The following is a 20,444-nucleotide window of genomic DNA, read 5'->3' as shown; positions in this document are numbered from 1 at the left end:
TCCTAGGTCCCGTTAGCTCGGGAGGTACCCGGATAGAGTGGCACGCATGCGCACAAGCTGACAGGCGCGAAGCTGACAGGCACTGTGGAGCTGCTGGTGGGCCTCGCGTGAGGGGGTCGAGGGGGAAAATTAATATATATACTTAAGGTGGGACGCGCAGAGGAGGAGTGAAGCGCCATCATTTCCCCACGGAGGGAAAACCAGACAGGTGAGCGCGAAGGCGGGGCTGGAGGGGAGGTTGCTGTGGCAACATGGCCCCTCCCCTTCTTCGGAGAGGGCGGGGACAGGGGGCGAGGTGTGATGGTCACGCCCCCTTCTCTTTAAATGAGTCCATCTGGAGGTACATATTAGATCGCCGCCCCTTTTGCGGGTGGGGCCTTGTTGCCTGTTATTAAGTGGGGGAGATCCTGCAGGTGACTCCCCTTTTTGGCATCCGGTCCGACCCAGAAAGGAAGCCCATTAACTATGGGTGGGTGGAGAGAGGGCAGAAGAAAGGAGGGCGAAGCGTTTGCCACCCCACTCCCCATTGGACCACCTTCTGGCACCACTGGCTCAAACTTGGGTCCACAGATGTAACTGATCTCCAACTCCCATTAGCCCAGCCACTATGGCTGGTGGTTAGAGGACTATTCGAATTGCAGTTAAGCAAATAATCAGCCAGGGTGGTATAGTGATATTGTGTGGGCTATTGGTGTCATGGTTAGAGTGTTGGAGCAGGACCTAGGGTTCAAACCCCCTCTGCTTGGCCATGATGCTCCGCTGGGTGACCTTAAGTGTCACTGCCTCTCAGCCTAGCCTGCCTCACAGGGTTGCTGTGGGGATTAAATGAAGGAGAAAATCCCATACACTGCATTGAGCTCATTGGGAAAAAAGGGGGAAAATAAATTTCTTTCTTTCCAACCCCTTTTAAAAACAAAACAAAACAAAAGTATCTAAAAACGACTTAACCACAATAAAGAAATACACACATTAAAACCAGCATAAAAACAATGCAGGGAAAAATCTAAAACAATCTCCTGGATCCAGTTTTGGGAAAGGGTGGGTCCATTTTGTGGCCCTTCCCTTTTCTTTGTGTGGGGTCTCTCTGCCCTTTATCATCTAAGGTCAGAGAAATGGAGGCTATACTGTATACATAGTTTGATCTTTTAGATCTGTGAGTGTGGGTCGAGTGTGGAATGTTTCTCTGGGCAGAGTTTTTTTTTCTTTTTAATTTTATTTATTTGCATTTATAGCCCACCTTTCCTTCAAGGAGCTCAAGGTGGCAAAGCGGCCTGTCTCCATTTTATTCATGCAGTGGGCCCAGTGAGGTACAGTAGGCTGAAAGAGTGGTTGGCCGATGTTGCCCAGTAGAGCATTGTGTCTGTATGGGAATTTGAACTTCAGCTGCCGTGGTCCAACGTGAACCAAGTTGTCTGTTGGGTGGGGGAGAGAATAAGTTTGGGAACCACTGGCCTATATGCATGCAGTTTTGCGGGGCGTATACAGGGACTATTCTGCTGGCACAGGCTGTGTGGCTTAATCACAACTTTAGTCCAACGTCAACCAAGTTGGCAGTTTTCAAATTGTCTGTTGGGTGGGGGAGAGAATAAGTTTGGGAACCACTGGCCTATGCATGCAGTTTTGTATAGAGGGACTATTCTGCTGGCACAGGTTGTGTGGCTTAATCACAACTTTAGTGGCTCTGATACACAACAGGTCTGTCTAGTACAGTGGCACATCACACCTGTTGAGAGACCCAACTGAAAAACAGCCTGGAGCCTCCTTGCCTCTCATCATCCATATAATTGGTGCACCTGCGTCCAGGACCCTGTGGGCAAGACTGGTGTTGTGATCTGCACTCTGCTCCCCCTGGACAGCAGAGGAGGGAGAAAAGTTGCTCCTTTGGTCCCTTATGGCTGAAGCAAAAAAGAGCCATAAACCAAACCGGCTCTGCTTCACTTTTGTTGAGCCTCTTGAGCAGCCCTTTCTGCTAATCCCACTCAGATGGAATGACTGTGGATTCCCTTTGTGACAACTTTACTAACAGTGGCTGGTGGTGCCCACTGGGGTTGATGGGGCAGAAGGCAGGGAGCCCAATAGTAGGTGCTGCCAGAACCAATAACAAGCAGGGCCAACTCATCCTATTTTTGTCCCCATTCTCTTCCTCCCTGCCTGCTGAGTTTGACAAGGGCAACACTGAGATTAAGGAAGAAGAGGAGTCTGCCAGCTAGGCCACCTCCTGGGCTGGTTGTAAGTAAGAGGACAGGCAGATCAGGGCTGAATGAGGTCAGACAGAGAATGGTGAGGTGCTGCCCCATTTGCCCTAATGGACCAGCCTCCACTGTCTTTATGTAAGAACTTTAGACTGATCTATAGTAATATAATAATAATAATAATAATTAATAAATTTTTATTTATACCCCGCCCTTCCCAGTTTAAAAACCGGGCTCAGGGCGACTAACAACAAATATAAAACATCAACCAAAAACAACTTAATAACAACTTAATAACAAACATAAAATACACATCAATATAGCATCACCAGGGCAACTGGCCAAGTGGTGGGCAACAGCAGAGCAGACGACTTTAAAGACCACTGTGTAGGAAAGTTACACACTGAAAGTTGTTGAGGTTTTTTTAGGAGGCCACCAATCTAAGGTCCACCAGAATAAAGTGCCACTTTTGTAATGTCAGGGAAAGTCCAGATGTGTGGCAGCCCTAAGTATTGTATAGTGGTTAGAGTGCTGGATTATGATCAGGGATACCGGTACTAGGCTTCTAATCACCACTATGCCATGAAGTTTATTGGGTGACCCTTGAAGTAGTCACTATATCTCAGTCTAACCTACCTCACAGGGTTGTTGTGAAGATACAATGGAGAGGAGGAAAAAGTGTGTGGGCCAACCTTTATATTGATTCTAGCTTAGTGCTGGCAGTTTCAGGCAGCGTAGATTCTCAGCCCTTCTTGGAGATTCCAGAATTGAAACTGGGATCTTTCGCAAGCTGGTGAGCTACAATCCTTCCTCTTTGAAATTTGCTGTATTTTTGTGCTGTTAAGAGGAACCTACCTATTCCCCTGGCTATTCTGTGTGAGCCTTTACTGTATTTAGTATGTTTTGACAGATATTCCCTTTGGCCACTCAGAGGCTAATGATCTAAGGACACAGCTTCTTGTGTTCTTGGGACTGCATTACATTAAACAAAATATGCCAGAATGAGAGCTGAAGAAATATTTCAAATTCCTAAGGGTCAGCATTGCAGTTTCAAAGCAGTGCCAGACATCTGGGATGTCTTGAAGGTTGGTTTGAATATTTCCCCCCTCCTTACAAAGAGAATGGAATCAGTGGTAGCTGGGAGATTTGTGTCTGGTGGTCCCTTGCATCTTTTTTTAAAAAATGAAGGGGTTAAGGTCTTTCTAAATCAAAAAAGAACAATTTTATTGCTAAGTTCTTCTGTCTGAAAGTTGACATTTGAAATATTATTTCAACCGGGCAGCAACAAGGAAATCTTGCAGGTAGCAGAAAAAAACAATGACTTCTGTGACATTTTGAATACTTTTTACATTTATTATATGACAAACTCTTGTGGGAAGCTCTTGCCATAAGGTGCCACAAGATTTGTTTTCACTGCAACAGGCTAACTCTAACCCCCCCAACATCAGTTGAAGGAAATGATTTATCCAGCTATGTGGAGAGGTGACAAAATTGCTTGTTGAGGCATTATGAGGAAGTAATCTACTGTAATGGTAAGCGATTTGTAAATTGGGAGAACATCTTCCTACGTAATAGAATCAATTAGATGAGACTGTCTTTTAAGCTCAGTTTAGAACAGTAGTTTCGATGAAGCAGCACACCAGACCTTTGCAGCTTACCAGTTTGGGGGCTGAAACATGAAATGAGAGGAAATCGCTACAACAACAACAACAACAACAACAACAACAACAACAACAACAACAACAACAACAAAGTGCAGAGAGGTTTATTCTGATTGTCCTTTTGGGGTGGAGTGTGAAAGATATCAATAGATTTCATTGCGATGAAATCGGATGAGTTTTTCTGGGACATTGCTGGCCCAAAATTGTGCTGCTTTGAGCTCACTGTCCTGTGACATACTGACTCCTTGAGAGCTGCTGTTTTGATTGCCTTTTTGTGTCCATGTAGTAACTTTGCCTGATTTTCTCGTGTATGCTCATCCCTCCTTGCCATCTAGAGAGAAAAATAGCCAGTTTGTTTCTCCTCCAGCCAGAGGTGCAGGGGTTGGAAATTCGTTCTGTAGTACAAACGGATCCCCTTGCAATCAGTCCAGCTGACTTACTTTCATTTCAGACGTTCAGGCAAACCTCCTTATTCCAGTGCCAGTTGCTTGCAGTGCTGATGTTCTGCTCCGTTACATGTCAGGATTTGTCTGGATGACCGAGAAATGAAATGGTTATAAGAAGCAATTTCAGCGATCTCTGCATGCACGTCAGAACCCAGGTTAAACCAACTTAAAAATTGAATCCCCCTCCCTTTTCTGATTAGTATTGTGTGAATTGGATGCTTGAATCTGCCTAATTTGATTCTGAATGTCTATGCTGCTGCCAAAACCTCCCCCCACCCCCAGTTTCCCCACTATTAATAATGTTGGTGGAACTCTGTGGATCGGGCAAGGAATGCTTTTCTTTCTCCATTTCAAAAGGGGCTTGGAGGGGCAGTGTGGTGTTGGGGAACCACAGGCTAGTGGGGCGTGGCTAAGAGCATACTGAACCAGTCAAACAGTGCCTTTGGTTGACAGATGTGTGGATTGCCAAATGGCTGCTCAGCGGCAGGTGTCCCCAGCAGCTAATCAGATTTGAGCAAGTAAAATGACAGCCTGGGCAGCTAAGAGCAGGTTGAGCTGGTTAGGTGGCCAATAAGAGCTGCTGCCTCCTCCAGTGAGGGACTCTCTGGCTGCGAAAGCTGACAGGGAGGTTTCCTGGCGCTGCTGTGCAAATTGGATCCCCTCCCAGCGTGCGCGTGTGCTCCTGACTGGTAGCAGATAGAACAGTCCTGAGTGTTGTGACTCAGTCCTCAGAACAGCAATGACACTCGTAAAGGGTTGGCGTGGAGCATCTCTGGGTGCCTGCTGCCCCTCAGTGGCCTTTCTTTATTAAGGAAAGCCCCCCCCCACTGTGGTCTCCCATCCCAATGAACATGGCCCTTGTCTCCCTGCCAGCTTTGCCACGGCTGCCCGCCCAGCAGACCTGGTTACAAGAGCCGGAGGGATGGTGGTAGTCACGGGGCAGACCAAAGTGAGCGATGCCATGTCGAGTTCGGATGCGGAGGATGACTCTCAAGAGCCTGCCACGCCGACGGCCACCCAGGCAGAGCACGCCCTGTCCCTCCTGCCTCAGCAGGTGAGTGAGCTGGTGCCTCTTGCCACCCTGGTTGCTTCAGTTTTCAGGGGCTGCCGCTGGAATGGACCTCTCCTCTTTCAGAAACAATACTCTGCTTTCAGCCTGGCTTGTAGCGGTGGGGGCAGGGTCAAGCCCCAGAACCAATGGTTCCCAAAGTGGGTGGTACCACCCCCTGGGCAGAGTGATGGGATTGGCAAGGGGGTGGCAGGGGGATGCTGGAGGTGTAAATGACTATTCAAGTTCAGCAGTTTTGTTGATTGGATTAAACTCAATAATGTTAATTGGATTTTGAATAAATGTGTAATTGTTACTGTTTTGAATTTTATTCTGTTTTTATTTTCCAGAGTGGGTTGTGTAAACCACTATTCTGAATAATGTTTTTTATAGGGTATGGTATGGTTGAGTGTATGGAACCAAGGTGTGTGTGTGGGGTGGCCCGATAAAGTTTGGGAACCACTGCCCTAAATGGACTTACTTTTTTAAAAATGTGTATTACTGATTTCTTGTTTTTGTAACCCACCCTGAGCTTGAAGGGTGGGGTGAACTAGAAGCTATTCACAAATCATTACTTTAAAAACAACTTTGATTTTTAAAAAAGCATTTTAAATACCCTGGCTGCTTAGGTTTTTCCAGCCTCAAGACTGAGAAAACTCAGTGTAAGTTAGGAATATTCAGACTTGTTTGGTTTCCTGGCATTAGCATGTTCTATACAGCCAACTAGGGGGTGACAGGTGGAGTCTGGGCACAAAATGAGCAGTTGAGCGGATATCAGTCCACTGGGCACGTCACATGACTGTCCTGTTTTTGCAGCTGAGGGAAAACAGGAGATTTACTGACTCCTGCTAAGCTGTATTTGCTTGGTGGCTTGCAGTTCCGTTGGTACTCTTGAGTAGTTGAAAACCCCTACAGTCTGCAGCTCCAGCTGATCTTGGAGATGGATGTGCAGAACTGGGTGCAAGTGCCAGCCCAGAGCGACTGATCTCTTGCCCTCTCTCTGACTCTGCCAGTGCCACCCTTCCTTGTCTCCTCACAGTCTGCCTCCTGCTTCTGCATTCTACACAAAGTCATCTGCTGCTGAGTCATTTTGGAGCAGTGACATGAGCCTAAGAGGAGCCCTGCAGGATCAGTCCAAAGGTCCACCTAGCCCTGTGCATCCTGCCTTCTGCAGTAGCCGACCAGGCACCTCCATGAAACCTACCATGTACAGGGCGGCAAGGTGACAGCTCTCTCTGCTGCTGTTGCTCCCCAGCAACTGGTACCCAGCGACATCCTGAGCCTGGGTGTTCCATATAGGGGTGGGAGTGAACCTGCACTGGGCTTTGGTGCTTCATGCCTAGACAGTCCAAGGTGCATTGGCCTATCTGAGATGGTGCACCAACTGGGAATTTCAGACCTGGAGGCATGTGCTTTAGGCTGGATTGCTGCTTTGTGTGGGGCTACCCCTTGAAGCATCTCGTAAGATACTTCAGGCAGTTGATGATGTGTCAGTATGAAGAAAGAGTGCAGCGTTTGAGACTCTTTAGTTTAGAGAAAAGAGGTGATACAGTGGAAGTTTATAAAATTACGCATGGCATGGGGAAAGTGGATAGAGAAAAGTTTTTCTGCCTCTCTCAGATAACACTAGAACTCGTGGACGTCCAATGAAACTGAAGGGTGGAAGATTCAGAACAGATAAAAAAATGCCATTCACAGAGCACATACTTAAACTGTCCCCTTGTTTTTGTTTTTTAAAAATTTATTAAAGTTTTCATACTATAATAAGTTAACAGCCGTTCCCTTGTTTTTATCTGCCCTGTGTTCATCTTTTTTTATTGTTCTTAACTGATTTTACTGTTTTACTCATGTTATTTTATTTTGTAAATAGATTAATAATTAGGAAGAAAATACACTCTCTTAAAGAAATAAAATATAGCCAATGATAGACCACTTCCCTCTTCTCAAATTTGTCTAGTCCCCTTTTAAAGCCCTCTAAGCTGGTGGCCATTGCCCATATCTTGCAGCAGGGAGTTCCGCAGTGTGTGACAAAGTCCTCTTTTTGCCTGCCCTGAATCTCACCCTTCAGTTTCCTAAGATTACCCAATCAGGTTCTAGTATTCTGAGAGCCAGCATGGTGTAGTGGTTAAGGTCTCCGACTAGAACCTTGGAGACCAGGGTTCAAATCCCCACTTGTCGGACTTCCGCTTGATCGCGGAGCTGGTCGGACGGGAGTTTCCCAGTTGCGGGAACCTCCGGCACTCTGGGGGCAAGGAAACCGCGGCAACGGCGATGCGGGTTTCCATACAAGCCTCATATTGAGCGTTATGAGGGCAGGATTCGGCAGGTGTCTGGACGTCTCCCTTACTCCCCGGTAGACCCTAGTAAGGGTCGCTGAGAGCGGGCGAGGTTGAAGACTAGGGCGCCATCGAAGCACTTTCGCTATCCCCGGAGCGCGTAGCCGCAAGTCCGACAGATCTTCAAGCGATCAAGTTCTCCAACCAAAACAAGGCTGAATGGATTAATTTGTACTCCGTGAGTAAATTCAATTAGAGCCTGGATAATTTGGACAATTATTCGATTTGCGGGGAGGAGTTAAAATGGAGGTCGCTCCCCCCTTCTTGCTGCGCTAATAACGGAAGCAAGTAAGAATTGCTGCAATAACCAAGCTCTTTGGACTTTTTAATAGCAAAATCCCACCCTCGGGTCCCCCTCCCGCAATAGGGCAGTGGGGGGGGGGAGATAGAGACTAATTTTGCCCGGTAAAGTCAGTAAAAGAGAAGCCGCATCCCACCCTGGGAGGGAGAGACCGGATCAGATCGTCAGATGCTTTGAACGACGTAAGGAAATGGAGTAAAACACAGTATTGGTAACAGTGTTTCTAACGGGAGATAAAGTGACTCTGCAACAGCCTGGGCTCTTGAGAAAAGATACTTTAGACTTTTAAGTATAAAGACAATTGGCAACGCCTTTTGATTTCTTGTGGTCTGTGAAGGTAATCTGCTTTCTTCTTGCCTGTGGACTATATCTTAAGTTGTTTTGGCAGTACGAAAGTTTCCATTACTGGGGATTGGTGGAATTGGTGTGTTTCGCAGCTGCAGCCGGCTGAGACAGTGAGAAAGCGGTGAACTTGAAATTCCAAGCTTGCAAGCAAGTAAGCAAAACGACTCTTCAACTGTGGGAAGCCGCTGTATAGGAGAGAAAGCTTGATTAACTCTTTAGTGACCGTATAGCTGCAGGCTGGTATGGCAGGCGAGGGGCCGGGTCCAGGTCCAGGAGGCAGACCAAGGAGGAAAACATCGATTTCGCCAACCTTTGAAGATGAGGTGCTTAAATTGCTAGGTTCCCTTAAGGAGGGGCAGGATAAATTACAAGAGACACAAGATAAACATACAGAGGAATTTAAGGAATTAAAAGAGAAGATTGGCACTTTGAAACAAGACGTTCAACAGGTAAAGACGGAAGTGGCAGGAGTGGAAACTAGAGTGGCACATTTGGAAAACATAAGAGTGCAAGATTTGGAAAGCCAGCAATACTAAACGCAGGTGCAAATTGCGTTTTTACAGTTAAGGGAGAGACAGATGAACCTGAGGATAAGGAATTTTCCGGAGATAGAAAAAGAAGATTTAAAAGCTACTCTAATTCAGGAATTCACGACGGCCTGGAATTTAACAAGAGAGGAATTAGAACCAACAATTGTAAAGGCATACAGATTTGGAGCAAAATCTAAGAAGAAAGATTCCCAATTCACTAGTGACTGTATGGTGGTTTTCCAGACAAAGGAGCAGAGAGACAAAATTTTGGGTCTACATTACCAGAGAAAGTTAAAGGTGAAAGGAAAACAGGTCATCCTTTTTAAGGATATCCCGAAATTCTTCCTGTCGCTCAGGGAGAGATACACGGATTTAACGAACCTTTTGACAAAGAAAGGCATTCTTTTTCGCTGGGAATTTCCGGAGGGAATTTTCTTTAAATTTCAACAGAAGAAAGTGTGGATTAAATCAGTGGAAGACAAGTTAAGATTTCTAGAGCAAAACGCAACAGACTTTGAGAGAGAAAAAGAGTCAGATACAGACCCACAGGTGAAACCACCACCCCTTTTCGACCCGAATCTGCTGGGAGGAGCGGGACCAGGAGCAGCACCATTTTCATTATTTCCAAACTAAGCAGTCATGATGGCGTTGAGAATACTTACATGGAATGTCCACGGTTTTAATTCTAAGGTGAAAAGAAATCAAATCTACCACGTGTTAAGAAAACAGAATTTAGATGTGATATGTCTACAGGAAACGCATGTGACAAGATCTCATAGAAAAATTTTGCAAAATAAAAACCTGGGAAATGATTTTATATCATCGGACAGAGTTAAGAAAAGAGGAGTAGTGATTTATGTCAAGGACAAATTGGAAGCCAAGTTGTTATTTAAAGATGATGAAGGAAGATATGTTGCGGTGGAAATAAAAGCGCAAGGCGAAAAATTTTTGGTTGTTGGAATTTATGCCCCGAATGATGCTAAATATGATTTCTTCCAAAAGTTGCATGAAAGACTGCTGGACTATTTGGATTACAAAATAATCTTGATGGGAGATTTTAATGGGGTTGTATCTACGTTGATGGATAGGTCACAAAGACAAAGAATAACAAATGAAGGCAGACTCCCCAAGACTTTTTTTGAGTTGGTAGACAATTTTGATATGATAGACACATGGAGGTTGAAAAACCCATTAGAAAAAGAGTTTACGTATTTCTCAGATGTGCATCAAACAGGTTCCAGATTGGACTATATTTGGACCACAAGGGATTTATCTCCCAAAATAATAAAGGTGGAAATCTGCCCAAAGACATTTTCTGATCATAATGCAGTTTTAATGGAACTGAAATTATTTCTGCAGGGTTCGTTTAGATGGAGAATGAATGATGCCCTATTAAGGAATGAACAGATAGTACAAAAAGCTCAGAAAACCCTTAAAGACTATTTTGAACTAAATTTAAATAATGAAATGGACATAAGGGTTACATGGGATGCCAGCAAGGCGGTGATGAGAGGTTTTTTAATTCAACAAAATACATTAATAAGGAAAACCCAAGAGGCAAAGAAAGAGAGTATATTAAACAGATTAATAGAAGAAGAGAAGAAATTAAGAGCTAAGCCAAAAAATCTACAGATACAAAAAGAGATAAAGGCGTTACAGACACAGTACTCTCAATTAATAAATCTGGAAATTGAGTGGAAGGTAAAGATGATGAGGCAAAGAACCTTTGAATCAGCAAATAAGTGTGGAAGATTGTTGGCATGGCAAATGAAAAAGAGACTAAAGCAAAGCACAATAAGCAAGATAATACAGGAGGAAAAGATAATAGAGAAACCTGCAGAAATTAGGAAATGTTTTCAGAAATATTATAAAGAATTATATAAGAAAGATAAAGTAGATTTGGGAGAATTGGATCAATTTGTGATAAAATATGGATTACAAAAAATCTCACCTCAAAATAAAATCATACTTAACAGCAGGATAACAAGGAATGAAATCGAAACAGCAATCAACCAAATGCAACTGGGCAAAGCACCAGGACCAGACGGACTTACTGCAAAATACTATAAGACTTTAAAGGACTGGCTAATACAGCCTTTGATGGAAGTATGCAACAAAATATTGGAAGGGGATCGGGCACCAGAGTCGTGGAAAGACGCCTTCATCACATTGTTGCCAAAGGAAGGGGCGGACAGAACTCAAGTTAAGAATTACCGTCCCATTTCCTTATTAAATGTGGATTACAAAATTTTTGCGAACATTATGGCATCGAGATTGAAAAGAATCCTTAAGGACTTGATACACCATGATCAAGCGGGTTTTTTACCAACAAGGCATATGAAGGATAATATACGGAACATTGTAGATATATTAGAGTTTCTGCAGACTAAAAAGAATACACATGCGATCTTGATGTTTATAGATGCAGAGAAGGCCTTCGATAATATTTCATGGGATTTTATGAAGAAAAATATGGAAGGTATGGGTGTGGGTTCAGGTTTTATGAATGGCCTGAATGCATTATATTATGAGCAAAAAGCGAAAATTATAGTCAACAATGTGGTGGCGGAGGAAATTAGAATTGAAAAAGGAACTAGACAAGGGTGCCCGCTCTCCCCACTGCTATTCATAACGGTCCTGGAGGTGCTGCTGAACATGATTAGAAGGGAAGAAGAGATTAGAGGAGTAGTGGTGGGGTCAAAGCAATACAAATTAAAAGCCTTTGCGGATGATTTAGTGCTTACTTTAGAGGACCCAGAAACCAGCGTAGTTAAAGCGCTGGAAATAATTCAGGAGTTTGGACATGTTGCGGGGTTTAAATTGAACAAGGCTAAAACGAAGGTTTTAGAAAAAAATCTGACGTTAGAGGAAAGAAATAAGATACAAGAGGCCACTGGCTTGAACTTTGTAAAAAAGGTGAAGTACCTGGGGGTAAACATGACAGCAAAGAATTTGAATTTGTATAAAGATAATTATGAGAAGATGTGGAATGAGATAAAAAGGGATCTTGAAACATGGTCTAGTTTAAAACTGTCATTGTTAGGTAGAATCTCAGTTATTAAGATGAATGTATTGCCAAGGATGTTGTTTTTATTCCAAGTCTTACCTATAATTGATAATGTGAAATGCTTCAAGGAATGGCAGAAGATGTTATCGAAATTTATCTGGCAGGGGAAAAAACCCAGAATTAAGTTTAAGATTTTAACAGACACTAAAGAAAGGGGGGGCTTCTCTTTGCCAGATTTGAAATTATACTTTGAAGCTGCGGCTTTATGTTGGATGAAGGAATGGTTTTTGCTAGAAAACACGGATGTATTAGACCTGGAAGGCTTTGATAATGTGTATGGATGGCATGCATATTTATGGTATGACAAAGCAAAGGTGTATAAAGGTTTCAAGACCCATATAATCAGGAAATCATTGTTAAATGTTTGGTTGAGGTATAAGGATTTATTAGAGAGTAAAACACCCAGGTGGGTTTCACCACTGGAGGCTAAAGCCTTTAAAAGGCGTAATATGGAAGCCAGATGGCCAAGATATAAGGATATTTTAGTACAGGAAGGTGAACAATACAAACTTAAACCATATGACCAGTTGAAAGATGTACTATCTGATTGGTTACAGTATCATCAAATCAATGAAGTGTTTAAAATGGACCAAAAAGTAGGTTTTCAAAAAGAAGAATCCAAGTTGGAAACATTGTTGTTAAACTCGAAAACTAAAAATTTATCTAAGATGTATAATTTACTGCTGGAGTGGCAAACGAAGGACGAACAAACAAAGTCAGTAATGATAGAGTGGGCCAAAGATGTTGGACATAATATAATGATACAGGACTGGGAAAAAATGTGGAAAAAATCTATAAAATTCACAGCATGTAATGCTTTGAAAGAAAATATGTTGAAGATGATGTACAGATGGTATCTGACCCCAGTTAAGTTAGCAAAGATGTACCACACACATGATAATAAGTGTTGGAAATGTAAAGAAAGAGAAGGGACGTTTTATCATATGTGGTGGACTTGCCCCAAGGTAAAAGACTTCTGGGATAAGATTTATAACGAATTAAAGAAAATGTTTAAAAATACGTTCATTAAGAAACCAGAGGCCTTTTTGTTGGGGATTTTGGGGGGGGAGATACCAAAGAAAGAGGTTACGGTTTTTTTGTATGCCACAACAGCAGCGAGAATGCTGATAGCACAGAAGTGGAAGACACAGGAGATACCTTCAGTGGAAGAATGGCAAATGAAAATGTTGGACTATATGGAACTGGCTGATCTGACCGGAAGACTCCGTGACCAGGGGGAGAAAGCGACAGAAGAAGAATGGTCAAGTTTTAAGAGTTATTTGAAGAAATATAGTATTGTAATTGATTAAGAAGATAGGGATTTTTGAATGTTACTAGGAATTGCAGCGTAGTATGAAAGTAAAGTGAAGAAAGATAGAGGACGAATATATTTACAGAATATTAGAAAAGAGGAGTGAGATATAGTAACCTTAGAAATGGATAATGAGCTAGAATTGCTATATGTGATTAATAGTGAATCGCAGCGAGTAGGGAGCAGAGGAAGTCGTAGTAAGAAGATTAGAATAAAGATTTAGAATTGTGATATTTTTCTTTTCTTTTTCCTTTTTTCTGTTTTGTATTTGTGTGTATATGTATTCTTCTACCTGTTTTTGTTATTGTATTGTTACTTTATTAATGTTAAAAAGAATAAAAAATTTTGAAAAAAAAAAAAAAACAAATCCCCACTTGTCCATGAAGATCTCACACTGGGTGACTTTAGGGGCAGTCACTACCTCTCAGTTTAACCTACCTCACAGGGTTGTTGTGAGGATAAAATGGAGAGGAGGAAAACTATGTATGGCACCTTGAGCTCCTTGGAGCAAAATTTGGGATGCAGATGCAATAAAATAAAAAGTATAAGAAGAGGGAGAAAAATGTTCATCCACTTTCTCCACACTGGCTTATTTGTATTCCATGCAGCATGAATTAACTTGATCCATCACTGCAAGGAACTGCATACCCCCTAAATCTGTTCTGGGGGGTAGATCTGGGTAGGATGTGGGGCATGTGCAGGGGGAAGATGGGGAAGTTTTATTGGGCAAGTGTAATTTTTTCAACTGATGGAAAATGCTACTTGAATGCCGACCTATGTGCTGAATTTCGACAAAAATTGTTTCTTCCAGTTCCCTGAAGTGGTTCCACTGAATGTTGGAGGAGCTTATTTTACTACCAGGTTGTCAACACTACGGCGCTACGAAGACACAATGCTCTCGGCTATGTTCAGTGGCCGACACTACATCCCAACAGATGCAGAGGGGAGATACTTTATTGACCGAGATGGGAAGTTCTTTGGGTATGTCTTATTTGCCTGCGGCACTCCCTTAGCTACAAAAGCTCCAGGAGCAAGGCGGGTTCCTCTGTCCCTTGGAGGTAGCGTGATCTGTATGCCCCTTCTACCTTCACACTCATGTTCCCATAGGGGTGATGGGAACTGCTCTAGGCGGCCAAAGAACAGCAGCTGGCAAGGTGGCATCTAGAATTCCAAGAAAGGAGATTGCAACTAAACATGAGAAAGAACCTTCTGATGGGAAGAGCTGTTCAACAGTGGAACAGACTCTCTCAGAAGGTGGTAGACTCCTTCATTTGGAGTTTTTAAGCAGAGATTGGTTGGATGACTGTCAGAGATTCTTTCGCTGTGATTCCTTTGCTGCAGTGGGTTGGAGCAGATGACCTTTGCAGTCTCTTCTAACTTTACAAGTCTATGATGCTGTTATTCCAAGAACTGGGGGTAATTGTTTTGGAGCACAACGTTGGTGAAGCTGTTTGTGGTCAAAATGTCAGGCTGGACCAGGTCTCCCTGACATATTCCTGAGGTTGGAGGTATATATTATATTCCTGGAAGTGGTGGATTTTGAGTGCATTTTTGGGTGGTAGGGAGGTCCAGAGGGTAGCAGTGTTGCAATGGGCCTTTTCTGTGCTTGATCCACATTTGTGGAATATTGTACACAGGGGGGGCTTGCCTGGCACCATCATTACATATTTTTAGGCACCAGGCAAAAACACTTCTTTTCTGTCAGGCCTTTGGCTTTTAATTATCTGTGGCCTCTTTATTACTTTATTAAACTTAAACCCCACCTTTTTCTCCAAGGAGTCCAGGGTGATGCACGTGGTTCTCATCCCGCCTCATTTAATCCCCTACAACAACCCTGCGAAGTAGGTTAGGCTGACAGGCAGACAATGGCCCAAGGACACAACCAGTGAACTTCATGGCTGAGTGCAGATTTGAACCCCGGTCTCTTGGTCCTAGTCTGACACTCTGAAAAAAAGGACACTACACTGGCTCTCTTGAGTGGGTGGGATGACTTAATCTTGCCTTTTAAAAATGCAAATTTGCTTTAAGTCTCTTTTATCTGTTTTGTTTAATGCTAGTTTTGATGTAAGTGCTACCGGTATTTAAATCTTCCTGAAAATCACTTTGAGTTGCTTTTGTAAAAAAGTGACTAATAGGTTTAATCAATAATACCGTATTGGCCTGAATATAAGCCGCACCCGAATATAAGCTGCACCTTTAAAATTGGAGGGGGGGGGAAAGAAAAGAATAAATACCTGAATATAAGCTGCCCCATTCCTCGCTGCTCTTGGCTGCATACGGTGTGTGTTGCGTTGCCAACTGCCTTTCCCCTTTCTCGCTCTCTCCCTTCCCTGCCTTCGGGGAGGACAGGGGACTATGTGCGGGGCGGGCACCGTTTTGCTGCGCTCCTGGCGCTGTTTGCTCCTGGCTGCATACCGTAAGGTTGCGAATATAAGCTGTACTTTTCATGGTCAGAATTTGGGGGGAAGGTGAGGCTTGTTTTCAGGCCAATACAATAATAATAATATGAATGGAAACTGCATAAGAGCTTCAGCTCAAGAGATGGTTGGAATGGGATGGGGCACCCTTTGGATTTTCCGTCTCATGCCCTGACTTTGAGCGCTGGACAGGGTTAGATGGCAAGTAACAGATGCCCTTTGTTTGTGCTGCATGTGGTCACTAATAGGATTGATTAGTCAAAGTGACTGTACTGCTTTTGCCTCTGGAAACAGGATATTAAAAGGTTCTTCAGCCCTTGGAATGCTGACCTTCCTGTTTCAGAATAAATGTGTAATATCCTGACCTTGCAAAGTCAGCTACTTAAATTAGTGCTGCCATACATCTGGAATTTCCCGGACATAGCTGGGATTCAGCCCTCGGAAACAGTATCTGAGTGGAAATAGCTGAAATGTCCGGGAAAATCCAGACGTATGGGAAGCCCTGTCAGAAGTGTAGATTTAGCTGAATTCCCTTTAAAATAGCTTAAAACTTCATGGTGGTTTTGGGTTGTTTTTTGTTTTTTAGATTTTTCTTAAAAAACTCAACAACTTTTGTGTCTGGATTTTCATTTTTTGAAATATGGCAACCCTACAAATAGATCCCATCTTGTTTTGTTCCTATATCCCGACTTTTAAAATAGAAATGGCTGAAAACTCTGGGACACATGTGTGGTGTTATCTTGACAAACATGAAGACAGTATGATTCCCCTTGAGAGAATTTCCCCCAAAGGCCTGCAGCATTTGTTCCACCATGTGCATCCCAGAATCCCCTGTGGTATATGGCTGCTTCATTGAAACATGTTGGATCTAAACATCTGCTTGAGTTGCTTGGGCCAGTTGGAGTTTCTTGGGTGACGATAATTCTGGGGTAGCTTTAATAACATTATATTATCTAGTCTCGAGCAAATGCAATATATAGTATTTATATAAAATAAGGTTTGAGTATGATAAAGTAAAATCTGCCCTGTATCCTTTGAGCCCTTTTGCGTATTTCCGGAGGTAAGAGTACTACAGTTTGGCAAACGCTGATCTAACCGATTAGTCTATTGAAAGCTACAGCCCCAGTTTTGAACACTGTTGCTTGCAATGTAATGAAAAGGAGATGGGTGTGTGTGTTTTGGGAACGGGTAGCCATCAACCAACCTGTATATGTACTCGAGTTCCTTCTGCCTTTTATTTTTTTTAGGGATGTGCTCAATTTCCTGCGGTCTGGCGACTTGCCTCCAAGGGAACGCGTGCGGGCAGTTTACAAGGAAGCCCAATATTATTCCATTGGACCCTTGCTAGACCTTCTTGAGGATCTCCAGCCCCTCAAAGGAGAAAAAGTCCGGCAGGCTTTCCTGGGCTTGATGCCATATTACAAAGGTAAATTGAACAGGTGGGGGTAGGCAGCTTGTGGGTGTGTCTTGCAGCAGCCAGAAGTGCTTTTGAAAGGTGCCCTCCCAATGTTTTAAACTGCAACAGAGGCAGATTTAGAGCAGTGCAAGTGGTGTGGTTGCACCAGGTGCTGCAAGGGTGTCAAATGGCACAGGGTGGCATATTTCCAAGGTCTGCCCCTGACTGCAACTCCCATCACCTGCAGCCAGCATAGCCATATATAATACTTGGTCCGAAAGGAGCTTGGTTGTGCTGGCTGGGGCTGTGGAAGGTTGAAGTCTGAAACATCTGAAGGCACCTGTTTGAGGAATGCGCATCTTCTCAATGTTTTTTTCTTCACACACCTCTCCTCCTTGCTTTTCAGAGCACCTGGAGCGGATTGTGGAGATTGCAAAGCTGCGTGCCATGCAGCGGAAGGCCCGCTTTGCCAAGCTGAAGATCTGCGTCTTCAAGGAGGAGATGCCCATCACGCCCTACGAGTGCCCGCTCTTCAACTCCCTGCGCTTTGAGCGGAGCGAGGGCGACGGCAAGCTCTTTGAGCACCACTGTGAGGTGGACGTGTCCTTTGGGCCCTGGGAGGCCGTGGCGGACGTGTACGACCTCCTCCACTGCATTGTGACGGACCTCTCCAGCAGGGGCATCACGGTGGACCACCAGTGCATTGGGGTCTGCGATAAGCACCTGATCAACCACTACTACTGCAAGCGCCCCATTTATGAGTTCAAGATTACGTGGTGGTGAGCCCAACCAGGCGTGGGAAGAGTTAGCTGGCTGGTTTTGCTGTCTTCTCCATGGCCTTGTTGCCCTGCGTTCCGAGAAATGGTGGCACTGCTGACAGAGTGCTGGAGTCATATCTTGGCAGGAGAGCGTGACCTCCATTCATAGCTATGCAGCAAACTGGGGTCTCTCCTGTGATTCTTGCTTCAAGGAAGAGAAATCCTTCTGGAAGGACACATGCTACTGTGGCTGACACATAGGGTCCCAGTAGAGGTATATGCCAGTTGGTGTGTATTGAGGTTTTTGGAAGGGCTCTAACCCACAATTCAAGCCTTTTTCGGCCCACACTGGTCTCACTTGCCTGCACTTGCCTAGGGGGCACCGCCACACCGTTGCACAATCTTCCAACTGCACCCCTGGAGACCTAGCTAGCTGTTCTGCAGCCACCTGGCGTTGGAAGTGCACAGGAGCACTTTATTTTTACACCACTTCCGCTGGCATGTGACTTTTTGCTGCTGTTCCAACCTTCAGTACAGAAGTACAAAGTACTTTTCAGAGATGCTGAGGTTTCAGAAGTGAATTATCTCTACAAATGTCTGAACTTTCTCTGTGTTAAATCCCTGCTTTATTTATGCATCTGTATTGGTTAATTCTTTTACATGTTTGTGTTGAAATTTAATTTATTTCCACTCCCCCGACCCCAAAGGGCAGGTGTTGGGTGGTTTTTTTAACCCCTTGGTGCTTGCTCAGACCGCATAGGTTGCATTCTTAAATGAATTCAAAAATAACTGTTATTTAAAGACAATTGTGCCTGTTTTTCGCTTTGGGTGCTTTAGCTGTTGACTATGCGAGATGAGCGTGCAACCCCAGAGTCGGTCGCGACTGGACCTAATGGTCAGGGGTCCCTTTACCTTTTATACCTGGATAGAAACTTCTCCCTCACTTTGATGAAGTGAGCCAGCCCCAAATCTCATGGCCAGAAGTCATTGTTAGCATGGAAACTTTCTCAACTTGGTGATGGCTGGCATGCTTCTTTGGGAATTGGAGCATGTCGGATCATCGCAGCCAGATGTTTTATTGGATTGACCTGTTATTGGCTAAAATCAAGCTGGTTGAATTAAGAACACATGATTAAACTGCGGAACTTTCCGCCACAGGAGGCAGTGATGACCACCAATTTAGATGGTTTTAAAAGAGGAATGGATAAATTCATGGAGGAAAGGGCTATCGATGACTGAAAGCCACAGTGATTATGCTCTGCCTCCATGGTCAGAAGCAGTAATGCTTCTGAATACCAGTTGCTGGAAGCCACAGGAAGGGAGAGGGCTCTTGTGCTTGGATCCTGCTTGTGTGCTTACCAAAGGAGGCATCTGGTTGGCCACTGTGAGAAAAGGATGCTGCACCAGATGGGCCCTTGGCCTGATCCAGCATGACTCAACCTTATGTTCATTCATTTCAGTGAGTCTACTCTGAGTAAAACTTAGTTGAATGCCACCCAGTGGAAATTATTTCCAGGAAGACACGTGATTAGGTAGTCTGGGGTTCTATGCATTGTTCTCATCCCTCTCCCCCTGCCCTCCCGGTACAAATAAGATGGTGTTCGTTTATGTGGAGATAAAAAAGGATTCTGAGCATACTCCTTTAGTAAATTTGGCAAGCAATTCATTATGACTGTTAAAACATTTCTTTAAGAGTATATTTTACCCAGATGTCTCTATGCATTACGACCTTCAATGCCTTCTGCAAAAATGAGAAATGTAAATGGATTTGCAAGGTGGGAGTGTGTTGTCTTCAAACAGTGGATATTACAATGATAAAACCATTCAAATATGTTATTTCACCTCTCTCCCCTTTTACTGCCCATATTTTGTATTGAAACATGTTGTGTCTCAGTAACGTGCAATAAATTATCTCACTATGGTCACTATCTAACTGAGCTCACAATTATCTTTTTTTAAGGCTGCCAAACACTAAAAGCAGGGCTGGGTGGGTATCATAATATGCTCCTCCCTTTAGGAGACCCCCTACCACTTTTATTTTCTGCCGGAATAGCTTCAAAAAACAACAGCAAGCTAGTCTCTGTCCTCAGGTTTACAACCTAAAAAAAGCAATGAAAGATGAGGAAAAAGGGACAGGTAGGGAGGAGGAAAAAAAGCACGCTCAGGTATCAGTTCTTTAAGCTGTAGCTCTTAAAATAGTTCTGGCAGCCAGCCAACATGATGCTCTCCAAATGACAGACACTGTCACCATTCCTGGTAACTGGCAATGTTGGTATAATACCGGTAATTACTTTACATTTTATATCCCACCATTGCTTCCAAGGAGCTCAAGGTGGAGTATATTGTTCCCCCCACTTCCCATTTTATCTTCACAACAACTTTGTGAGGGCTGAGATAGGGCTGAACAGGGATTTGAACCCAGGTCTCCCATGTCCTAGCCTGACACTAACCACTACACCACTGCTGCTTGATGGGGCTTGGAGTCCAACAGTATGAAAGGACACAATGATTCCTACCCCTTGTGCATGCCAAAACAGATGGGTGGCATATTAATGGTTAATAATAATAATAGACAGGGTGAGGGGGTACAAACTTTAAAAAATAGACAACAAAACTACCTTTTAGCTGCATAGGT

General features: G+C 43.8%; 1 protein-coding gene across 2 annotated transcripts; it reads left to right on the top strand.

Moving 5' to 3' along the window:
* Positions 1–49: 49 nt before the first annotated feature.
* Positions 50–19,761, top strand: KCTD7 (potassium channel tetramerization domain containing 7). Of its 2 annotated transcripts, none has more exons than XM_035139236.2 (5): positions 50–208; positions 5,173–5,353; positions 14,050–14,219; positions 16,903–17,081; positions 17,458–19,761. In XM_035139236.2, exons 2-5 carry the CDS (start codon positions 5,222–5,224, stop codon positions 17,832–17,834), a joined length of 858 nt encoding a protein of 285 aa, XP_034995127.2. In that variant the 5' UTR covers positions 50–208; positions 5,173–5,221; the 3' UTR covers positions 17,835–19,761. The 2 variants fall into 2 exon arrangements, with proteins under 2 accessions (XP_034995127.2, XP_060124528.1); XM_060268545.1 differs by lacking the exon at positions 50–208 and adding an exon at positions 4,322–4,454.
* Positions 19,762–20,444: the final 683 nt, after the last annotated feature.

Source organism: Zootoca vivipara, chromosome 15 (assembly GCF_963506605.1).
Source record: "Zootoca vivipara chromosome 15, rZooViv1.1, whole genome shotgun sequence".
NCBI classification, from domain to species: Eukaryota; Metazoa; Chordata; class Lepidosauria; order Squamata; family Lacertidae; genus Zootoca; species Zootoca vivipara.
The sequence above is the reverse complement of the archived record's forward strand: the minus strand, read 5'-3'. Positions and strand labels throughout refer to the sequence as shown.

Bases quoted from the DNA above. Each gene is read 5' to 3' on its own strand.
- KCTD7 (XM_035139236.2), top strand. From the start codon at position 5,222: ATGGTGGTAGTCACGGGGCAGACCAAAGTGAGCGATGCCATGTCGAGT. The intron at 5,354-14,049 runs GTGAGTGAGCTG...TGTTTCTTCCAG, and splicing joins TGTCCCTCCTGCCTCAGCAG to TTCCCTGAAGTGGTTCCACT. The intron at 14,220-16,902 runs GTATGTCTTATT...TATTTTTTTTAG, and splicing joins CGAGATGGGAAGTTCTTTGG to GGATGTGCTCAATTTCCTGC.